Source organism: Colias eurytheme, chromosome 15 (genome assembly GCF_061535395.1).
Source record: "Colias eurytheme isolate Ceu_HAF_F1 chromosome 15, ilColEury1 Martin Lab GWU primary, whole genome shotgun sequence".
In the NCBI taxonomy this organism is placed as follows: domain Eukaryota; kingdom Metazoa; phylum Arthropoda; class Insecta; order Lepidoptera; family Pieridae; genus Colias; species Colias eurytheme.
In genome coordinates this window covers 10,128,808-10,151,494 of record NC_142994.1, presented here as the reverse complement: position 1 = coordinate 10,151,494, position 22,687 = coordinate 10,128,808, and the positions used below count along the sequence as shown (strand labels likewise).

The 22,687-nt window shown below is 32.2% G+C and overlaps 1 protein-coding gene across 7 annotated transcripts in view; it reads left to right on the top strand.

Moving 5' to 3' along the window:
• Prosap (SH3 and multiple ankyrin repeat domains prosap) overlaps positions 1 to 22,687 on the top strand; it is a 150,750-nt gene that overhangs the window by 71,069 nt on the left and 56,994 nt on the right. For 5 of the 7 annotated variants that reach the window (XM_090110484.1, XM_090110483.1, XM_090110486.1 and 2 more), the window contains one exon: positions 2,496 to 2,513. The exons of the other annotated variants lie outside the window; for them this stretch is intronic. In XM_090110484.1, the coding sequence (XP_089966610.1) occupies positions 2,496 to 2,513 (18 nt within the window). The remainder of the gene's footprint in view (positions 1 to 2,495; positions 2,514 to 22,687) is intronic. 7 annotated transcript variants of the gene reach the window in all.

Here is a 22,687-nt window from a genome sequence, read left to right as displayed (position 1 = left end):
ACAGACAGACAGAGTTACTTTCGCATTTATAATATTAGTATGGATGAAACTAATTGTGCTATTTTCAATTAATTGAAACAACCCGCTGTTATCTTATAAATATATACAATGCATACCGCCATAATTAAAAGTCTTGTTCCATTTTTCCTGATAAACTATGAATAGATTTATGCAAATTAATAATTTATTTCCACCTAGCCTACTGGCCTAGTTGAGACGACACAGTGATTCGAAAATGCTTCTTCCTATCAATAGAATTTTCCTTATTATTTTATACTTCTTTAGAAATTACTGAATAGAATGTTCGTCCACTTCCTTCGCATAGTGAATGCTTTACCGTAGAACCGAGTCCTTAGTTTTATTTCGCGATACTAACCAAAATTGTAACACATGTACATTGTACAAGTATGATGCATCTACCACAAGGAAACGCGACACATCACTATCTCTAGTAGTAGTAATATCGATTATTTTAAGTACATTCAACCTCGAATAGCAGCACTTGAATATAGAAAGAAGGAGACATGATATTTCACTATCTCTAGCAGTAGTTATGTCGATTCTTACGTACATTCAAACTCCAGAAACACCTATAATAAGAAAGATCCACATAACAACCAAGCATATACCCTAACAATACTACACAGGAAGCGCTTCCCAACCACCTATTTATTTCTTATTTGATTTCTTCTAGGAAAAATCAAACACTAGACCGGTTCAACCGTTATCTAATTCTTCAAGCGTGGCCGATGGTCACGCCGATCCCTCACTAACTGTTCCGTGTGTGGGAAATTAATACATACAATGAGAGTACTAGATATATTGAGATTTACAGTTATGTGTTAATACCGAAAAAAGTATTAGTTGAATGTACTCTCGAAGTCTTGTAGAAAATGCAAGTTTCATTCTACCATGTTTACTACACTGGACATCAAAAAAATCGACCCACCTTCATTATGTTTGTAATAATTTCATGTATTTAAATTCGTGTAAATATGGAAGTTTAATTAATAATTTCAGTTTACAAGCAATTTATTTCTTTAGTTTGTGAGAAAACCGCAATTTTCCGTCAAAATACAGTTGGGTCGATTTTTTTGATGACCACTGTAGATAAATCAATTATAAAATTAAAATGTTTGTAATTTACTATCTATGGTTTTTATCGTATCTTTATATAATTGTAATATTATATTAATTGCTGTTTGAAATTTCCTGGTTAAAGTCAGGACAAAAAATTATAATTGTTCGTAAAATTATCTAACTACATAAAACATTATGTATAAAAGGATCTTCCTCATTGCCCTCGTTCTTTATTATAATTTAATTTGCATTTTCATTATTCCTTACTCTTTTTTGTTTTCTATTTAATTTACTTGAAGGTACTTACATTTATTAAACTGCGATTAATTAACAGAGGATTTGAATAACTTTCTCTCTATCATCATAGCTAATAGAAATAAATATGCATATTTTAGAGTATTGTTTTATAAAAATAAAAAAGTAGATTATTCACCCTTCAACAATAAAATATTTCACATTCACCGATAATATATTTTAATTAACGATACACAAATAACCTTCATCTCTAGTAATTGAATTGAAAATTATATTTTAATTTTATATACTCACATAAATCAACATTTTTAACATACCTACCATTATTTATGTTTTACAAAAACGTACTTCAAACTTCAAAGTTCAAATAAAACTCGCATGGGGATGCTCCGTTGTACAAGGATTTCGCATTAGACCATAGCAGTGTAAAGTGGTTTCGACGGTGTTTGTTAAAACCATTCCCATACTATTTATTAACTTATAGTAGGTACGTATAGACTATAGACTATCTAAGATAGTTTATACAGTGTGGAATTCAAAGGACGAACAGCTTTTTAAGTCATTATTTGGACATAATTTGAGAATATTTAACCATAAGCACTGGTTTCAACGGTGTTTGTAAACCATTCCCATACTTTTGCCTTTGTATACGTTTATAATTTAAATTTTTAAGTGGAATTCAAAATATGAACAGCCTTAAAGCATAATTTCGACATTATGCGAAAAATGTACTATCATTTTCACATTATTAATATATTCATAATTTAATTAAACTTACAATTAATCCAATTATGTGTACTTATTACCTGTTATGTATTTAATATTATTATGTAGGTTTTACCACGTGTGCGTAGGTTAAAACACCTATATAAGAGTGTGTCAACCTACGTTGACACACCTATTTAAGAGTCATGTGGTTCTTGTAGAAATGGGTATATGAATGAACTTCCTATATGTCTGTTAGAAATCTAGATTGAAACATTTCCACTATTGATATTTAAACTTTTAATTTTCGTTTAGATTAGGACTAAACCTGTGAATCATTAAATAATATCAAAATAACAACACTAACCTTAAATTATATATAATTTTACCATGTATGTATAAATAACGATTAATATATGTATGTATATTGTTTCCGGTGGTGATTGGACCAACAGGTGGCCACTTGGTACCGGGTATGTGACTTAATTAACCCTAGCCTGCATGCATCAGCGATTTACTAGGAATGTCCGCATGTACCTATGGCTTCTCTTGAGGAATGTGTTGAAATGAGCTTGGAAAGTAGGGCAGAGGGTAAATACAAGAACCTTTCAGGATAGTTTAGTTTGTGTAGTTTTTGATGGATGCATTCAATTATCGAATTGCTGGTTTGATGTCAATGAATGCGAATCACTTCATTGAAAATAACTTTGCTGCTCCGAAGAAAAAAGTATAATTTTGAATCATTGGAAAATATAACTAACTTCACGGGGCAATAGTTTTGAGCAAAAATAGTAAAATAGTATTTATTTTATCAGAGACACTAAGGCAAAACGAAATGATACCTACATATATCAATGTAGAACAATTTCCAAGCCTAGATGCAAGAAAGGTACTTTCAAGTTTGCACTTTTTATCAAAGAAATGAACATGCGGGTCACCTGATTAACACTCGCACCTCTTGTTGCAGTTGCTATAGCTATCTCTCTTCTTTGTGTGCGATAGACAAGGATAGAAGCACTATGTATGCATTTTTTAAGATTTTATATGTCAGTAAACAACACATTTCTTTAGAAGCCAAGCATGCAACCCCGCGATGATACCGGTGGTTCCTTCCTATCACTTCTATTTCTTTATGTTCGTATTTATGTGTATTAGTATATGTGTTATGTTAAATTATATTCTATGTGTACATATTATATTATTTTGTCTTAATAAATGGACCTTTTAAGACTATATCTTATCTGAGAATTAATGTGCAACCTAAATATTTATCGGTATAAGGTTTAAGAAATTAATTATCGATATAATTTCCTACCAGACTCGCTTCTACCCTCCGCCTACTCGAACCTAATTTGCTTTTTGACTGTTTATCAATGAAAGATTAAAATTCTCTTAATATTTTTAAAAGTTCTCTTGATTCTGTGACTGAGGAATCTGCATTAGGTATACTACAGTGTATTATGATACATCACAACACAAGACAACGAATTAATAATGTAACATTCAGAGTAGACCAGAGCATTTGGTACCCTAATATTGCCTCGTTAATATTTGATTCCCCAGTGTACCTAATACGATGTCCTTAGTCCTTACTTGCTGGCTGCTGCTCATTGATTCCCTTATGGTGTGTACTAGCAAGCTATGTTAATTTCGTCTTGTATGTCTGTTCCATTCCTTCGCAATGAGCAACCATTGTCCAAGTATACAAGAGCATGATTATTCTACTACATAATAGATTGGTCTATCTGTATTTTATTTGTATATTTTGTAAATGTAATCGATGTTTGATGTATAATTAATATTATGTGACGATGGGGGCATTTTTATGAGGACTGCGTAGCATGCAATTAGCAATAATAAGTGTTGGAAAAAACGTCAACATGAAACTACCAATATTCAATATATTTTATCAATTATTGTATCAATCAAACAATATAAATAAAGACAGCAAACACATCATCAGAAACATCTATAGAACGGTAGAACGCTTGCCATCAGACGAACCACGAAATCGATTACCCATTCTCCCATTCATAAAATTTTCAAACAAATAATACAATATCACGCATGCACAATCCTTTAACTCTTCCGCGTTCACAGCTCACTTAGCCATCACCACAACCCAGTTAAGGCTCGATAGGCATCCAGGCTCGTCCTAGATCCAAGAATAGCCCTCATTACATTACAACGGCCTCACGGCACTCACGGCACTCACTTTGTAATTTCACCAAGTTACAATCTACGTATTCGTATAAAAACGTCAGCGACATGCCCCAATTTTGAAGGGTTTTGTTTTAAAACTCCGTGTTTCTGTGCACAGCTTCCGTTCTGGATTCGTGTAACTGTGATAGCTTAATTGGTTTTTGACGGGACCGTTCTGGCAAGTTTTTTTTATAGCCCACTCGGTCTACCACTACCAAAATATAAGTAATGTTTGCATCAATGTCTGTAAATTGTATTTAACAGTAACATATAGGTAAATATAAATATAGATATAAATTTATAAAGAATAGAAAAAATTAGATCGCGAGGCGGGACTCGAACCCGCATGCTTTCACGCCAATCCGGGGTGGATGAATGACCAACTCGGCCACCCATTTCCGGCCAGAAATATTTTTTTTCCATTCTTCATAAATTTATATTTATAAAGTATTTGAATGCCATAAAACCAAAAATATCAAATTCATCAATTTGTACATCGATAGACCTGTATTTTACCTCCGCGTATTTAAAAATTCGTCGGAGTATTGATAATATAGTATTATATTATCAATACTCCGACGTATACGTATGTATACCTATCATATATCTTGACATATACATATTTATTACCCCTAAAGAAAATGTTCCGCGAAACACACACAAGGTCGACTGAACTTCACGGAGGCTGCTCCGAAACACAATATGTGTATTACTTCTTGTATTACTTTCATCATATTACTTTAATACGGTGTATGGAAATCGATATCAACTACTGTTAAGCTTACTTCGAGGCTTTGAACGGGAAATTAAAATATTATGATTAAAAGATTTATTTCAAGGGTAAATTGATGGTTATCATGTTATGGCTGCAATTTTAACAGAAACCTTACTATGTATAGAGAATACGTATACCTTCTTACGTTTATTTTTAATAGAGATTGATAAGTAACATAAAGGCCACTACTTTTTACGATTGCAATAAAACCTGAAGAATGTTATGTAATCATCATTTGAAACATTAACATTTACAACACATGTTATAATATAGCAATGCATATTTCTAAATTTAATTTACAGTAATTTATAACAAGCAATAAAACGTGTGTTTAAAATTAAAAAAGTTCAGTTTTAAATTCAATTATAACTAAAACAATGGCCACTGATACTCTATAGACTAGTGCTTTCAAAGCCTCCTTAGTATTGGATATCGATTCTCAGTGATTAATTGAATAGACGGAGTTACGAACACTCGGCTCGCTCGCTGAAAATCGATACATCTATGATTTATTATGAGCGGATGAAACTTGAAAAATAAGATGTGAAGCTAATCTTTTCATTTCAACCCCTGAAGGATTAAGTCTTTAGACTAAAATCAGTCTTAAAAGAGATTTAGAAACCTTTTACGTGTATCATTAAACTATATTAGGTAGTGCAATTATTCAAGAAATATGATACATTTCTTTTATTGCAATTAAGTATGATATAATGCTTTTCATAATACTCGATAGATATGTTAAAAGACGGACAGGAGTCCCATGTCATATTAATTATTTTGCTTGTTGTTAAATCGACTACAAAACCAATTGATCGGAACGTGTCCGTTCTTTTTTACTTTCATTTAAGTCAAATTAAGAAACATTGAATTTTTATAAAAATCGTTTCAATAATAAAAGTAACAGACCCAAATATCGTATAAACTTGATATAACTTGTTATATCGACTTGCATAATGTATTCCACCAAATATTTATGTAAATAGCGGCAATAAATTCACATTTTAATATTCAGCAAGCAAACAACATTGTAAATTGCATACAAATGTATGTACCCAGCTCAGAAGAATCGAAAAGCTATCTAGACAACGTAATGGCCTAACTCCCCTCTTAATTTGATTGATGAATCGAATGCCCTAGGTCATCTCATCTGACTAACAACCTGGACCTTTAGTCTAGACGATTTTACAATTTGCGACCGTTTACCTTATAGGCTTAACGAACTTGAATGAAAGATAAATCTTTGATTAAAACTTTGGATATAACCTAATAATGAAATGAAAGTAACGAAGACCTAATTTTGCGGATTTATACGATACTTCGTATAATTTGACTAAGACATATACAAATAACAAAAACACATAATGAAATGAAATAAAAATGTGTGCGTGTACGTAAGAAGTGAAATTTCTTTATGACCTTATTTTTCAAAAAATAATTTACTATATGCAACTTGACAGAATACGTCGAATCACGCGTGGTAGGGATAATAACAAGATGGCGCGTATCGGAAAATGTCACGCGTAACGAAAAAATTTTACACTTAATTTTTTTCCAACCCCGATAAAGAAGTTTCACTCCAAAAAGAAGAATACAATTTTCAAAGTAAGCAGTCCCAAAAAAGCATGCATTTTATGAAAAAAAGTCACAGCCAGTCCTTCGATAATGTCACAGCCATTTGGAAATCAACAACAGCAAAATCACACATGGAAATGGAATATACTGGCAGAAAATAAAAACAAACATATTATTACTCTTCCGGCATTGACCACACTTTATGACATCTTGTTTAATAAGATCCCGTTACAGTATTAAACAACTCATACCGACAACTCACTCACTTCAACTCAATGTGAAGATTAGCGTACAAATTGTATCTTTGAGCAAACTTAAAAGATAACCAGAACCGAGCTTATGTAATGTTCAGGTTTTAATCTCCCGTTAAAACGTGTCCGCTTTAAGTCGGTCAAAAAAGTTCACTGCGACTTATATGGAAATGTTGACGACTACTGCTTTATTAAGACCTCTCCTGATAATGTAATTCGCGAAAGTATACTGTAATAATCTTAATGTTGTCAGAACTGCCGAAATGGTCGGAACATTACGCTTGTGTAGATTTGTATAGCTTTTTAACATCATGGAAATCAAACGAGATATGCGTGAAATAGATGGATTAAAATAAATGTGGGTAAAGAAAAACACGAATATGTTTCAAACAACTTTTAAGAGAAATCAGCAGTTGCTACTACTTACTACTTCTAATTTTAATGTACATACAAACATATTAATGCTGTAACACTAGTAAATCACTCTTTTGTAAAAAGAATCAAGTAGTATATCTACGTTGTTGTCACAACTCAGAGGATCTCATTACTCGCTCAAGGGTTGTCAAATGAGTCTCATAAGTATGTTAGTTAGGTCGGGGAATAAATAGGTCTCTAGACTTATAACTTTGCGCTTCCATTTAAAATTCAACACGGCATGTACATACAAATCTGGCCAATAATAACATTACTTAGGTAGAAAATTAGATTTTGTCCTTACCCCAATATTTTCTTACATTTATTTAATTTGCCCATCGGAGCTTAATCATAAATTTTCTCGATAAATTAGATTTTCGTTTCGCGCTGATTGATTCGAATTCGATTTTGTGGAGTTCAACAATTTGCGCAATTTGAACAATTTCGCCAGTTCGGTGTTTAAATTATTAAATGTTATCAACTTCGGTTTAACTAAACAAACAGAAATAAGCTTGGGTATTTTATTACCAATTTATTTCAATAGCAAGTTGAAAAAGTTTAAAAAACTTTTTGCAGTAATTGACTATCTTTCCGCCCACGGCTTCTCATCGCTTCATGTTACATGTCGAGAGTTTTCTATGAAACTCAAACAATTATTCACTGCCCTTTTCATTTTCGCAATTGGAAGTGTGTTCTGTTTCTTTTGTTCTTATAAAAACCTTATTAATATCGCAATATCCACGATTTATAGGTATTCAACATCAAGCGTCCTTATAAAGTTATTTTGGCTTATCATCCCATCAAAACTTCGTCATTCATCTCTTTAAATTATAAGCACATTATAAGTGTCAATCTCAGTTGTAAATGTGTAACTAAGCGTTGAACAATCACTCCAAATAACAAACCATGAAATTGGAGCATATACAATTAAGTGTTTATTTTTCCCAACCATGGCCACACGATATTACTTGGCCGACTTACATAATAAATGATTAAAAGTGTTGCCACTGCGTCCCATTGTCCGTCGGCTGCGTGTTATCAAATAATTCATCTTACAACAGCTATTAATCATCAAATATATGGTACGTAAATAGTATGTTACATAAAATTTAGCGAATTGCATCATAGAGTGACGTCACTTAACAGGTTGCAAAGGACGGTATCATGCAAATTGAAGAAATATGAATACATACGTGCATGTTCGTGTTCATGTGCTCGAACCGTGAATAATTGGTGTGGAATTGTGGTGATAAGTAATGTATTAACAATGGGAATGTTTTGTTAATAGAATCGCAGCTATTAACTACTGGAAGATTAGCAATTGTTAAAAGGTGCTGTCTTGCTTCGTATTTTTGTAAACTATTTCGCGTAACTACGATACATTTGATAATAATAAAATTGACTTTGGTTATACATTTTGTAAAGTTTATTGAGGAGAAAATAGCTTAGAAAATTACGAATGGTAAACAAGAAAAATAACAGTGCAGTATGCGTCAACTAGACAAAATGATTTGATTACGTAATTTGCAATTTAATATAGAGAAACTACAACCCGATCCAACTGAAACACGACGCGCGCTGTATTTTCCCTAAGATTTCCAAGATAATTATCATCGTTAGTTCACCTGAGACTCGGAGACATTCGATATACGAGCGAAGAGCGACCTTGTTCCAGGTGACCCCTATCCGTCTTTATAACTAACTGTAATACACGACTATCCCGTATTAACAATTCAAAAATACCTTACTGCTATTTACGTACTAAAGCCACCATAATGGATTCATGGTAAACATTTGTTGATCAACAATTTGCTGAAAACATTTTTTGTCAAATGTTTTCGCTCCTCCGGCGAGAACTTTTCTACAACCTCTGCAACACGCATTTTTGGTCGCAACATGTTAACAACATGTTTGCAACGCCTTAATTCAACTTTTCTTCGAAATAAGATAACTGCGAATACGGGAATTCAGAAATGTATAGAATTAGAAGGTTCTATAGACAATAATGTTAGATTATTTATTTACTTTGTTATGTTATTCTCATGTAATTAGCTTTAAGTCTTTAAATGAGAATAAATGATTCTTTAAACCTATTTTGCGTTCAAATCTGTCAGTGACACCTCTTTATTGCACTACCTTTAGCCCGTCGCTCGCGTGTATTCACGTTACCAAGCGACAATTGTTCCCCATACAAATTTACGACCCTTATTTCACACCCTTCTAGTTAGTATTTCATGATAAAACGGAGTCATTTCGTTCTTCAATACGCAATACAAATATACATTTTGATATACATTTGATTCGTCCCAGGCATAATATAATATCGGTGGCAGAATTTCCTACTTCCGAATTTATGATATATTAACTATAACTACCTATAATATGATATTATGTACATTTGTCCTTCAGATTGCCCTCTACAAACTAGGATCCGATAGGATTACTCAATAGTTAATCGTTAGTAGGACATGTAAATTCGGCAATGGGTACGTATCGTAAAATTTGTGTGACATGCAGGAGAGATAAAATCAAAATGTCTGTCCGGTTATAGTCTAGACAGAGCGACTACTGGAATTTTAAGTAACGTAAACTGTATACAACGTTTTTTGTTAATTTCTACTCGGTACAGTACTTAGGCAAACAAAAAGTAATCACTTCTTTATGAACAAAACTGTATACTTCAGTTGTGTTTTTATCTCAATAAGTTTCTGGTATATGATTTCAATAGAATATGTTTCTTATACGGAATTTACTTCTGGGGATACAATTTCCTAGAATAAATTTGCACTAGAAATTAATTAAAATGTCACTTAAATTTGCATGTGCGAGACTGGATTCATGCGTGAAGCACTTTACTGTGACACATACTTATATGGAAACTGTCTCGGATTAAACTGGATATAAAATAAAATAAATTAAATTAAAATTATGATTTAAGTGTTTTTTGTTAAATTTTTAGTTTCAAATAATTAAATACAAATTATAAACTTTACAAATCAAATAGGTAGTGGTAGAACTATAGTTTTTCTTTATTAAACTTGATTCAGATAATATTTTTAAAAACTTCCGTATGGTTTAAATCTTTTAACTAGGAATTAATGTATAATGTTAAGAAGTAAATAAAGTATTTTTATATTATTCCTCGCACATTTTTATGATTATATTATAAAAAAAATCACAATATTATCGCGGATGTTATGCAATCCACTTTGCCATCAGCATAAACAATATAAAACTAATAAAATACTGAATATATTTCCATACAAACAGCACTTTATCCTTCCAATAACAATTCAGTGTTCCTGATTGAAATTCATTAAGTTTATTTTAAACGGATCCCTTTTTCATTACGTTCGAGTGGAAGTTGAGCAGATTGGCGCGAACTATGTCACGATCGCATTACAACGTTAATAATATCAGAAACGTTTTATGGTATGTTAAATTTTATAAAGCTTTTTATGATAAAAGCGAGTATATAAATATGTATACTTTTACTAAAAAACAGGGCTCAAAAACAATTTGTTAGCTAGTAATACATAGGTACTTTATCGCACAGTAATTAACATACACAAAATGTAAACATACTTATATGTTGTTGCAATATTTCGGACATAAAATGGGTTAAAAATTCTTGATAAGTTTGTAAGTTTTCTATATGCAGGTACTTTTGGAAACTTCTTAATGTCTAAACCAAAGTTTTGAGCTTCCCTTATCCCATAACTTTAATGTAGAATGGTCTCGTTCTAAAATGAATAGCAGCCATTCCAATAATTCTAAACATCACTATATTTCCCATCGATAGAATCTACGCATACATACATAAGTTTACATAACGGCGATATAAGTTCCGAGCGGTCCATCTGTACAAACATAAAGGTATACAGAATGCATCAGTGTTTGTCCAGCAATTGCCAGAAACGGCATCTCAATACACTTTCGCTGTTCAATTTTCTATTCTAAGCTGAATTAATAAGATCCATAATAGGTTGCCAGAATAGAGGCTTTTGTTTTCGTGTGAGAAATTTTACTGGTATCGTATCTAGATAATTAAGGACACAAAGGTTCTACATTGTATGATGCAACCGGCTCACTCTAGAAATAAAAGATAAAAATAAGAAGACATACACACCGACGGAAAGAATAATTAGCACATAGCTGTTAATTTTATGAATTTTGATATTGGTATATGCTTCAGATACTAGCCCTTTTTGACTCATTTCATAATTTGATAATCACAGCTGTTGGCAGTGATAATGTAACAAGTAATAAGCAATAACCCAATAAGGAATCCGCCAGCAATCTGAACCACTGAACTACTCTTGGAGATTGTTGTCAGAAAGTAGTATAATTTATGACGTCATAAATATATTGCTTGCACAGAAAGAGTACAGGTTACAGATCTTTTGAAATATTATAACATATTGCAAAACATCCCAATTGAAACATCGAAATAATTACACAATAACGCAGAATTTCAATTAATTTTAATTCCGGCACAGCGGGACTCGTTTAGGTTAATTTAAATTATGCAACTACCTGCATTGCCAGATTTGGTATCGGTAGCCAAATACAATTCCAACTAGTTAGTCATCGCTGCAATAATTTATTCGTTATTATAGAATATATTATAAATTTGTCTATATCTGACTGTTGTGGCACAGATGCAGACTCGATAATAATTGTGTCCCAGACAGAAATAATTTCCAAATATGTACTGAATTTAAAATAAGAACTGGAAGATAAAATTGCCTTGATAGCTTTCAGTGCAGCTTTTCTTCAACCACCTCTACAAATATACCTACAATCGTTCAAATAATGTAGCATACCAGTTTTTTGTATAATATAATTATACAAACTGTAAGTATAAGATAAACAAAATTATATAATAAAATATATTTTTTTGTTATGCTTAAAATAATACAGCCTAAAGTGTTAATTAACGAAGTTTAAATTTCTAATTAAAAATTGTACAAATTTGCTTTAATAATCACTTCAAAACCGCCAATTCGGTCTAGACTAGATTGAACACTATCAATTTCAGTAAAGACACTTCAAGTTTATGAAAGTTCAAAGCCCAAGCCAATATTTCTTAGAAAATTATCTCGCGACAATATCGCAAAGGTCACCTCGTACACATGACGTCAATATTTGCTCCCCTGAGAAAGAAAAGAATCTGTTTTCCATTGTGATAAACTAAGCCAATATTGTTTCAGCAAACAGAGCTTAGCCCGATTAGTACTAAGCTGGCTTAGTTGTTTGATTTGAAACTTTAAAACGCACCTCTAACCTTGATTTATCTTTGTTGCGTATTAGCGAAGATGTTTTACTTGGACTTGCAAAGTAGCGGTATTACATCATTAATGCGGTGTGCATCTTAGATAATTATGTTCAATTCATATGTATTGCAGAATTATCTAAAAGCTTAATTAGGAGACAATGGTATAATTCTCAGCGACTTCTGACAAATTAGAACTATAGGTATGATCGATCATTAGACCTGAATTGGAAACAGATTCTGATTACGGACTGTAGTTAGTGTCCAACGGAGATACGGCAGTTGTTTGTATAGCCTCTCATTTTTCTAATACCCGTCAATTAGTCTTAAGACTTGATTTTATTTAAAAATTCTTATGGAAGCTATTCCAGAACCTTCTTTGAACAGATTACGACGAAGGTGTTGAAGTATTTTCCTGCGAAGTTATTGTTTCCAAGTAGTTATTGTTCATTCTTCGACTTTCCACTTGTTGCACTGTTGTTCGTAAAACAATCTTCAGTTTTGAAACTATTGTTTCATGTTATACTTTTGCTTTTTAGTTCGGAAAATATTTCATTCATCCATACATTACTCTTTCTTGACAGGTGCAGTGGTCGGTGTGAAAATCTTACAACTAAAAAAACTGGATTTTTAGCAACAAGTTTTTAATCTGTTGGATTTTCACTATCCCATCATTATTTGCTCTGCAACCATAATGTATAAGTTATTAAAATTAACAAGACTGGCTTCATCCCGACATCATAAAACACCGAAACACGATCACGGATCTGGCGATATTTCAGATCGACAGCATTGTGGCAAGACAATGGCGTAGTTTACGAGGTGTCAAACTATTGGGCCATTAGCTGGCTAGTTTGTTTACTTGCTTTTACGTGGGAATGCTGGCGACAGTTAGTCGCGCGAGCGACATTGGTGTAGCGTTGTAATTATTGATTGTGATTATTTTGATTAAAGAAAAATTATTTAGGTGAAATTTAAATCTAAAATACTGATGGGAGAAGGTTTTATTAATGTATATATTTATACAAACGAAAAATTTATCTTTGTTATGGATATTCTACTCAAATGGGTATTCATTGTTGACATTCCAACTTATGACGATGAAAATGTATTGTGCGTCTCATTAGTGCATTTTTCCTTTACCTTTCATCGATTCAGAACCTCTAGGTCGGCGCTTAACCTTATATCAAGAACATGGTTAATAGATTAGGCTAAAAATAAACCTAAAGCTTCGTGCTAGTCATCAAAACGTTATTAAACTATTCAAGAAGGTTACCTAACAACCTATTTAATATTTACTACAGTACATTGAATAAACAAGTGCTATAAACTTGATAAGAATATTTATCACACATCCTCCAGGTAATAACATTAATTTATTCATAATCTGCGTACATGTAATGTAAATGTTCAATTATTTAAATAAAATCGCCCCGGGCTGCGGTTACGGCGAAGGCTAGGCTTCTAAATCAGGGCCTATAAAACCATTTTAATATTACATTAAGCCGAATGCTAACAATATATTCAGACCCTCCTCTTCGACCGTGCAGATAATGTCAGAGTATTTTATTATCATATATCTTGCTTAAATTAACCTCTATTCTTGTATATTATGTAACTAGCTGACCCCTGTGGGCTGTGTTAAGGATTAAATGGGTGTTTGAATTGAATTCTAGTTTATTTTGAGAAGTAATGGCTTATCACATAGAAATGATCTTTACCTAGGCCCATTATTAAATGTATTTGGAATTAATATAGCACGTCATTAGACGGCTCTACACAAAGCGAGCAGCCTCGCGAAGCAGCTCTGTCAGTGTGCACATGCCTCGGCAGAGGAAAATGACAGCGAACATGTTTTCTTCTTCCGAGTCACGTCCACATTGACCGGGCTGCTTCGCGCAGCAATTGCTTCACGAGGCTGTTCGCTCTGTGACTGTGTGGAAGCTACTAGTAATTTTCTAACCTAAAGTGTGTAAAATAGGGCTTCCAAATTCTTGCATAAAAAATATAACATCAAGTAACGGCTCCCTGTAATATTTCGAGTGATAAATCAATCCCGGTGTCATCCCAGGAAAAATTGTTATCCGTTTTCAGCCTCAGCTTGTTATATGCTCAGTCGACTGTTTTATGAATAAAAACAACCTGAGACTATGTTCATGTAGATTTAATTTATACCTTATTTTTTTAATCCTACTCCTATAAGGGCCGATTTTTCAATGCTTGGATAAAACTTATCCGTCCAATAAAGTATTACACGATAATATTAAAATGTCACGTAAACTGTCAAATACGGGCAATCAGAATACTTTTTTAAAATGGTAGTTTTATACATTATTCGACGAATAAGTTTTATCCAAGCATTGAAAAATCGGCCCTTAATGACAGTACTCATATTAACGCAAGAACTTGTGAGAATGGACAGATGTTTGTCACTTATCTTTCGCAAAATCGGTTCATCGGACCCGAATGAAAACACAGAGAGATTATATAGTCCGGATTAGTTTGCAATATCGTTAGTCTCATTGGTACCCGGATAAAAATAACACACATATCTTGTTTTATCCGGATGTCACGTGCCTGAAGCTACGGGATTTGAAAATAAATTTCATTTTATTGAAACCACACGAGACGTAGGGATTTCATTTCTGCCCAAACTTCAAGTCCTGGATTTGAAGTCCCGTGGATATTAATTTAATGCAGATATTAATCTAATATCTTCGTTATTTTGCAAGTTTAACAAACGATTTCGAATTTAATCCATCAGTCCTCGGAATCACAGACACAATAGAAAATCTATTGTGTCGCGCCCCGATCGGGGCTTACGGTGGTCAATGGGTTAAAACATGAATTGCATAGATAAAACGACCAATTTATGTTTTATAGCTCTTAAAAAAATAGGTAGCACCGAACAAGAAAACTTCGAGATAAAATAATTCCCTATAACTTTCCACGTATTACACAATTCTAATTTGCACATAAAAAGATTTACACGTAATCGTTTCAAGGTATCGATAAATGAGTAATTTAAATAGCCAGTAAATTGCTACTATAAAATAGAATATAGAATCAATTTCCTGTTATTTACTATTGTATATTTATTGTATCTTAATGATTATTGCTGAAACACGATTATGCGATAAATTGAAATTATGGAAATAATAGCACGAATTTAATTAATTCGCAAAAAACTCCGTCTCAGAGGTGTTAATTTATTTCTATTATATAAAAATAAATGAAATTTTAAACCAGGCATAAGTGAAGGTACTTATCAAAATCCACGTGTTGCATTTTTCCATGTTTATACACATTTTTGAAACTATTAAAATCGCTATGGTGATAGATTTTATAAGATATCATAATTATTCGTACCTACAACTGAAAATATATTAAAAGACAACAACATTTTCCATTCTATTACAGTCATTTTAAATAGTAATTGCTATAATACTATCAAAAACAGCATTCACTTATAAATATTTATTTAATTTACTTTGTTCAAGTTTGAGATATGAAAACAATTTCCATACCGTTTTATTCACAGCCATTTTCATTTTATAGCTGAATTGAAGTGCTTTTGTGTTGTATTTTCTAGCATATTCCACGAGATTATTTTTGTTTTAAACTACTTCATTTAAATTTATATTAATCTTTACAATATTATCTACTAGATTTCCGCCCGCGGCTTCGCCCGCGTTTGCAAAGGAAAACCCGCATAGTTCCCGTTCCCGTGGGATTTCCGGGATAAAAACTATCCTATGTGTTAATCCGAGTTACCCTCTATATGTGTGCTAAATTTCATTGTAATCGGTTCAGTAGTTTTTACGTGAAAGAGTAACAAACATCCATACATCCATACATCCTTACAAACTTTCGCCTTTATAATATATATTAGATATTAGATTGTATATCTACCTATCGCTACTCAATCAAAATTAGACTGTAATATTCGTTCCGTACATTATTCTAAGTTAAGGCACTTTATAATTTAAGATACCGTATCTAACCATTTATATGTATAGCTTCATTAATTAGTATACAGCGTGTATGCAAAACGCTGCGACTTCGTGTCGCGTGTCGCGAAACTAAATGTTAACACCGGCAATTAATTAGGCACAATTTCCACCACCATTTAACAATGGGAGCGTGGCCCAATCGCAGATTTAGATAGCAGTATCTGAGTCGGGAAGACAGGTCATTGTCGTGATGGGACGAACGACCTACGGTGTTTAGGCTTGTTAGCTGTTGCGATTTTTCTGTCGCAGTATTTTAACCATAAGTACAGTTAACCATATTTATTTCATTGAATACTCCATTGATTATGTTATGGGAATGCAGATGAAATGTAGGTATGTAGGAGGAACTTTTTTCGATAAGAGTTGACGCATAAATGCCACCATAGATTTTTAATAAATACCTAGTACACAATCCCAATAAGGTATAATATAATTTTTATTTAAGCTTTTATTTCTGGATTGTATTTGTACGTATAACCAATGTTAATCATCTCGTTAACAAGTGATATCCCGGCAAGTCGTGCAGTGAGGAAATCACCTAACTCGTAGCCGCGGGAATTAATCTCAAACTCCTATTGAAAACAAAAGATATCAGCCGCGAAACGAATCTAATTTCGTTTTGTTATTAACTGATTAGTTGCGCTTATCTAGGAAATAATTACAAAATGCCAGGCGATTTAATTCAAAAAGTTTAAAACAATAGCCTCACTGTTCTATTGTGTATGATTTGACGTGAGTAGCTTAATGGATGTATACTCGATTTGTTTTTTTCTTATTACTAAATGTACCTAGGTATATCCTGATAAGAAAATGTGAATGTTTTGAATAGCTTTGCTTCAAGGAAAGAAATGTCTAATTAGATACATATAGGTTACATATCGCATAAAATCTAACAAGAAGTCACAATTGTATACATTATTTGCTAAATATAGTTCGGATTACATTTGATGACAATAACAAATTAAAAATGTACACATATTATTAAAAAGAAGAAAATAAAATTAAAATTATCAACTAACCCACTGACGTAGTACTTTTCACAATTTATATGATAGCTTTTAGAGATTACATTTTACAACCGCACAAAAAGCAGGTTTCAGGAACCGATTGCCATATCAGCCGACTAACAATTTGCCAATAACAAAATAGAATTTATTCATAAATTCCATACATCACAAAGGCTTTATAAGTTTAGCGAAGCCGATATATCTAGAATATTTCACGGCAATTCAATTTTGTTAGCACGTTACACTCGCGGGACACAATTTGCATGCAATGCATGTTAAACAAAACATTCTTTTTAGATTTTTTTATTCATAATATAAATAACCACCCATACTACTAATAAAATAAACTTTGTGAGATGGATAGCTGAAACAAAAAGCTCTTTCCCAAAAATATAGTAGAAAGATTTGGATGAACTTTACAGTAATATAGGTTATATAAGGTAAAGTTTACACATAAGAACAACACATGATATCAAGAAATACTTGATTTTGCCCGCGAGTTATTAAAAACGCAAGCCATGTTGGAGACAAGCCAAAGTGACAATAACTTATGCAACAATTTAAATTTTTACTCGTGGAATCACGCAATTTGGCTGTAGAAACGGAAAATATATCGCGCATGTTTAATTAAATTTTGTTTTAATAAGCTGTTTTATCGGAGGCTCTATTGTAATTTTATTTATTAAAGTACAGCACGATAACTCGAAGCTTAAATTTATATACGAATGTTTAAAAATGTAAGTTTATAAATTCAAACTAAATATAATCAAATATGACTTTGTTTATCGATTTGTTACGCTCTATAATATACCTACAACCCATATTAGAAAAGGACATAAATATTAAAGTATTTTCAGCATCACGAACTACACCAGCAAAACTTAACAGCTATCATTCAACTAAATAACCATATATTCATTTAAAACAATGCTTACTCGGACACATAACACGTAAAATGATAATATCTCGAAAAATGTAAGTGAAAACACAAGCGCACGTGCAAATTGCGCAACTAGCAACTAACCGGGGTTCAGATCGACACCTGGCAACTTATAATTATCGCTACATCGATAGCCTTACTACTTATTGGAGTACATAACCGTATTAGAGGGATTCAATGAAGTGAGACCACTACTGCTTTATAAGGTACTTACTAATAAGTTTCATTTAGAGAATCGCTTCACGCTTCTATTGATACTCAAATAAGATATGGAAAAGTAGTATGAAATCCAGGAATATTTAGTTCATAGAGATATTTTTTATAGAGATTATATTGTATTGTAACGCTGGGATGGTACCTTATATCTAGTCTTTGTAACACCAAACCGCAATAGACACTATTCTAAAAAATTATTCTACGTCTATATAAATACGACATAAAGTTTTCCACCTTTTACGTCCACTTATTGATATAAACACGTCGAAGACAAATACACCAAGAATCGAAACTTCCAAAACCGATCAAGCCTCAATCTGCAGGACACGTGCGTCCATTAATTTCTCTTATCATACAACTTCAAACGGTTCGTAAAATAGATAGTATAAATCAGATAGTATGAAAAATAATGCAACATTTCCTCTCACTACACATGTGTAAATGATCACGTGACCCACTTATCTGGTTCTAATACACGCTTCCTCGCGCGTACTCTCACGGCATTAGCTTATGTTCACAGTGTTTGTTACTCGTATTTATATTGCTGAATACATAATTGATGTAGATTTTGTAGAAGAGATCTGCAGTTACATTAAGCATTTAGAATATTTTGACTCTGCGTTAGAGATTTAGAATGTATATATAATGCATGTTTCAGTGCGTCGCATTGGTTTGTTCGTATGTTTGAATGATTTTGTTGTACTATCTGGTTAATGTTAGCGTAAATGTTATCCTATGTCATATGTTTTGTTTATGAAACCACTGGACGTTATGCAAATAATCGCAAAACATCATTATAATTTTACTGATCACTAGTAATATTAATTTTCGTATTACAAGTCTATATAACTGCTTAAAAACAACCGACTTCAAACTTGCACTTGCAACATTTACAAATACAGACAAAAATGCTCATAAAATAAAAACTACTGGGCCTATCCGAATAAAATTTTTATGGGACCAATTCGACACCATCCCGCATCGAACAAAAAAAGAATCACGTAAATCGGTTCAGGAACCTCGGAGTAATCGGTGTACATACATAAAAAAAAAAAACATACCGGCCGAATTGATAACCTCCTCTTTTTTTTGAAGTCGGTTAAAAATCACACGAAAACTAAACAATAATAATTAGGTATAATTTAACTTTATTTTCACAATTGAATATTAGATTTTTGAATATACCAAATAATATATTATGATCATATCCCACTACATAGGTTAGTTTATGTAATACATTTTATCAAAGGTTACTCAACTGAGATCGGCTGATTTAGACATAACGTTATGTTAAACATTTGTCTTAGGTACATTAGAAATGGTAGAGCCGTATATGTTTTAAAGATCGATTTATGCAGTAATGAGTGAGTAATATTTATTAAAAATAGTGATATTTTATTTGACATATTATTGAAATCGTAAAAAGGCTAAAAATGTAATTTATATTTCCTGACTATCGAAAAATCAAAAAAGTCAGAACATCTAAATCAATTTTCTTGAAACCGGTCAAAACTCACTCGAAAAACTAGTTCTCGATTATATAATTTTAGAAATAATCGATTTGACTTTTAAAATTAATTATAAATTATTTAAATTAAATTATTTGACATTTAATTGTACGTCTACTTATAGGGCACTGTCCTAAAATGGGTAATAAAGCTATCCGCCGAAACCGGTCCAAGTTTAGCTTGCCCCAGTTTATATATCTTTAATTAATCTACTCTATTAAACATTCAAATTAAACATCGACAGCTATATTTAAATCATTTCTCGGTAATGAAGGAAATAATAATGCTTAAAGATCATTTGTCTACTTACAATATAGTTATGATCATAGTATTGAAGAAAGAGTAGGTATCTTTATAGTTTATACTATGCTATGATGATATTTATATTTTGTAAATTATCGTAAAAATGTTATGAACAAGAATTTTAAAGTGAAACTTTTATTACATCGTCTCAAACTTTTTGGTCTGTGTAGCGCATGTCGCGTGTATCGCGGCTGCCGAGTAGGTAGGTATACCTACTCGGCAGCCGACCTTCTATCGTGGGCCTTGAGCGCGGGGACCTAATCCAGAAATTTAGTAACGAAAAAGTAAAAACCTCTCGCTCCCCACTCCGACGGGCGCGGAGGTGTGGCTTGATGGCATAGCATGCAATATAGCTTTACCGCGGCAGTCCCCGAGTGCCACACGTCTTTTTTTTATTTTTTATAAAATGATATTTTTGTAGTTTTCATTGAAAAACTATTTAAATTAATTTTCCATATTTATTTTATCTATTATATTATATTAATTTTCTCGGCCTTTATGACAACATAATTTAATAATGTTTTTATTTGTTTGCAGGTAAGCTATAATCATCTTTTAATTCTAGACTTTTCCTGGTAAGACTGGTTACGTAATATATTATTAAACTATTGAGATCACTGATGATCTTACAAAAAGACGCAACGTCTATTCTTGTATACTAGGTAATACCTAAATATGGTTAAGTATATTATATTTTCATATTATCAATATAATTTATGGAAAGATAAATAAATATAATATTTGCAACTAATAAAAAAGTAGCTTCGTCAGAAGAATGTCATAGTCAAGCCATATGACATTCTTTCGGTTGATTTCGATTTCAATTTGCCTCGACTTTGAAGAGACTTGATGAAGGTCTCGACTCCCGAACGATGAGAAGAACGAAAAAATTAATCAATATCGTATACCTAATTATCAATTATGCAATCACTACATAGTATAAAACAAAGTCGCTTTCTCTGTCCCTGTGTCCCTATGTCCCTTTGTATGCTTAAATCTTTAAAACTACGCAACGGATTTTGATGCGGTTTTTTTAATAGATTCAAGAGGAAGGTTTTAGTATATAATTTATCAGGTTTTAGACAAAGCGGGCGGTAAGCTAGTTTAAAAATAAATGAGAAAACCTTATCGAAACAATAAAACCTGCGTTGCTGCGTTGTTGGGAGCTAAAAATTGACATAACAAACAAGAACGCTCAGTATTCACAGCATACTTGATTCAAGTCTAATTATTAAGATGGCATTACAATAACATAAATACATACTAAGTACTTCACCTTGCTATGTTGATAACTATCTGCAATTATTCGCAACGTCTTGATTGTTAGTTTATCCTGACCTTGTCGTCTCGACTCGTTTTCGTTCTATTTTTATTCATATAATTGCTATGGAATTTTATTCATTCATTCAACTGCAAATTATGACCCAAAAAGTTGAACGAAATATGCGTTTTGATATTAATTATCAAAAACATATGTACATCATTGAAATCAATGTCATCATAATATGATGAGTCGTTAATCTTATAAGAATTCAATATTACTTTATTGTATAAATTGTATAATATGTAGCATATTATTATATACTTCCGAAGTACACCATTCAAAATACTCATTGTTAAATAACATCCCTTTTTAAGTAAAGATGTCTGCGCGATAAAAAGTTATTTTTAGATCACACCCTTTATTCTGTAATTGGATAGATTTAGAGATCTTATTTAACACAGAGTTGAGAAATTTTCCCTTTCTGTAATGCGATATTTTTCCTTGTTAGCAACTTCAGAAATATCCTCTTATTTCTTTAGGTTTTCGAAAGGCTTATTAGTAAACAAAACATATTTAATTAGTGTTTAATTGTTAGAATGCCTCAACATGATATAAATTTCTTGAGTTGTACTTCAATTTTGTTTTCTATAAATTAGGGATTTGTACATTATATACATGATTTTTTACGACGTGGTTGTGTTTTAAGGATTTAAACATATCTACACAGATATACAGTTACACAAATATCACCGTTTAATTGTTACATCATTCTAGAGTAGTCAATGTAGGTTATAGTAAGTAGTCATGAGAACTACATCTTATATATAAAATTCTCGTGTCACAATGTTAGTCTGCATACTCCTCCGAAACGGGTGGACCGATTCTCATGAAATTTTCTGTGCATATC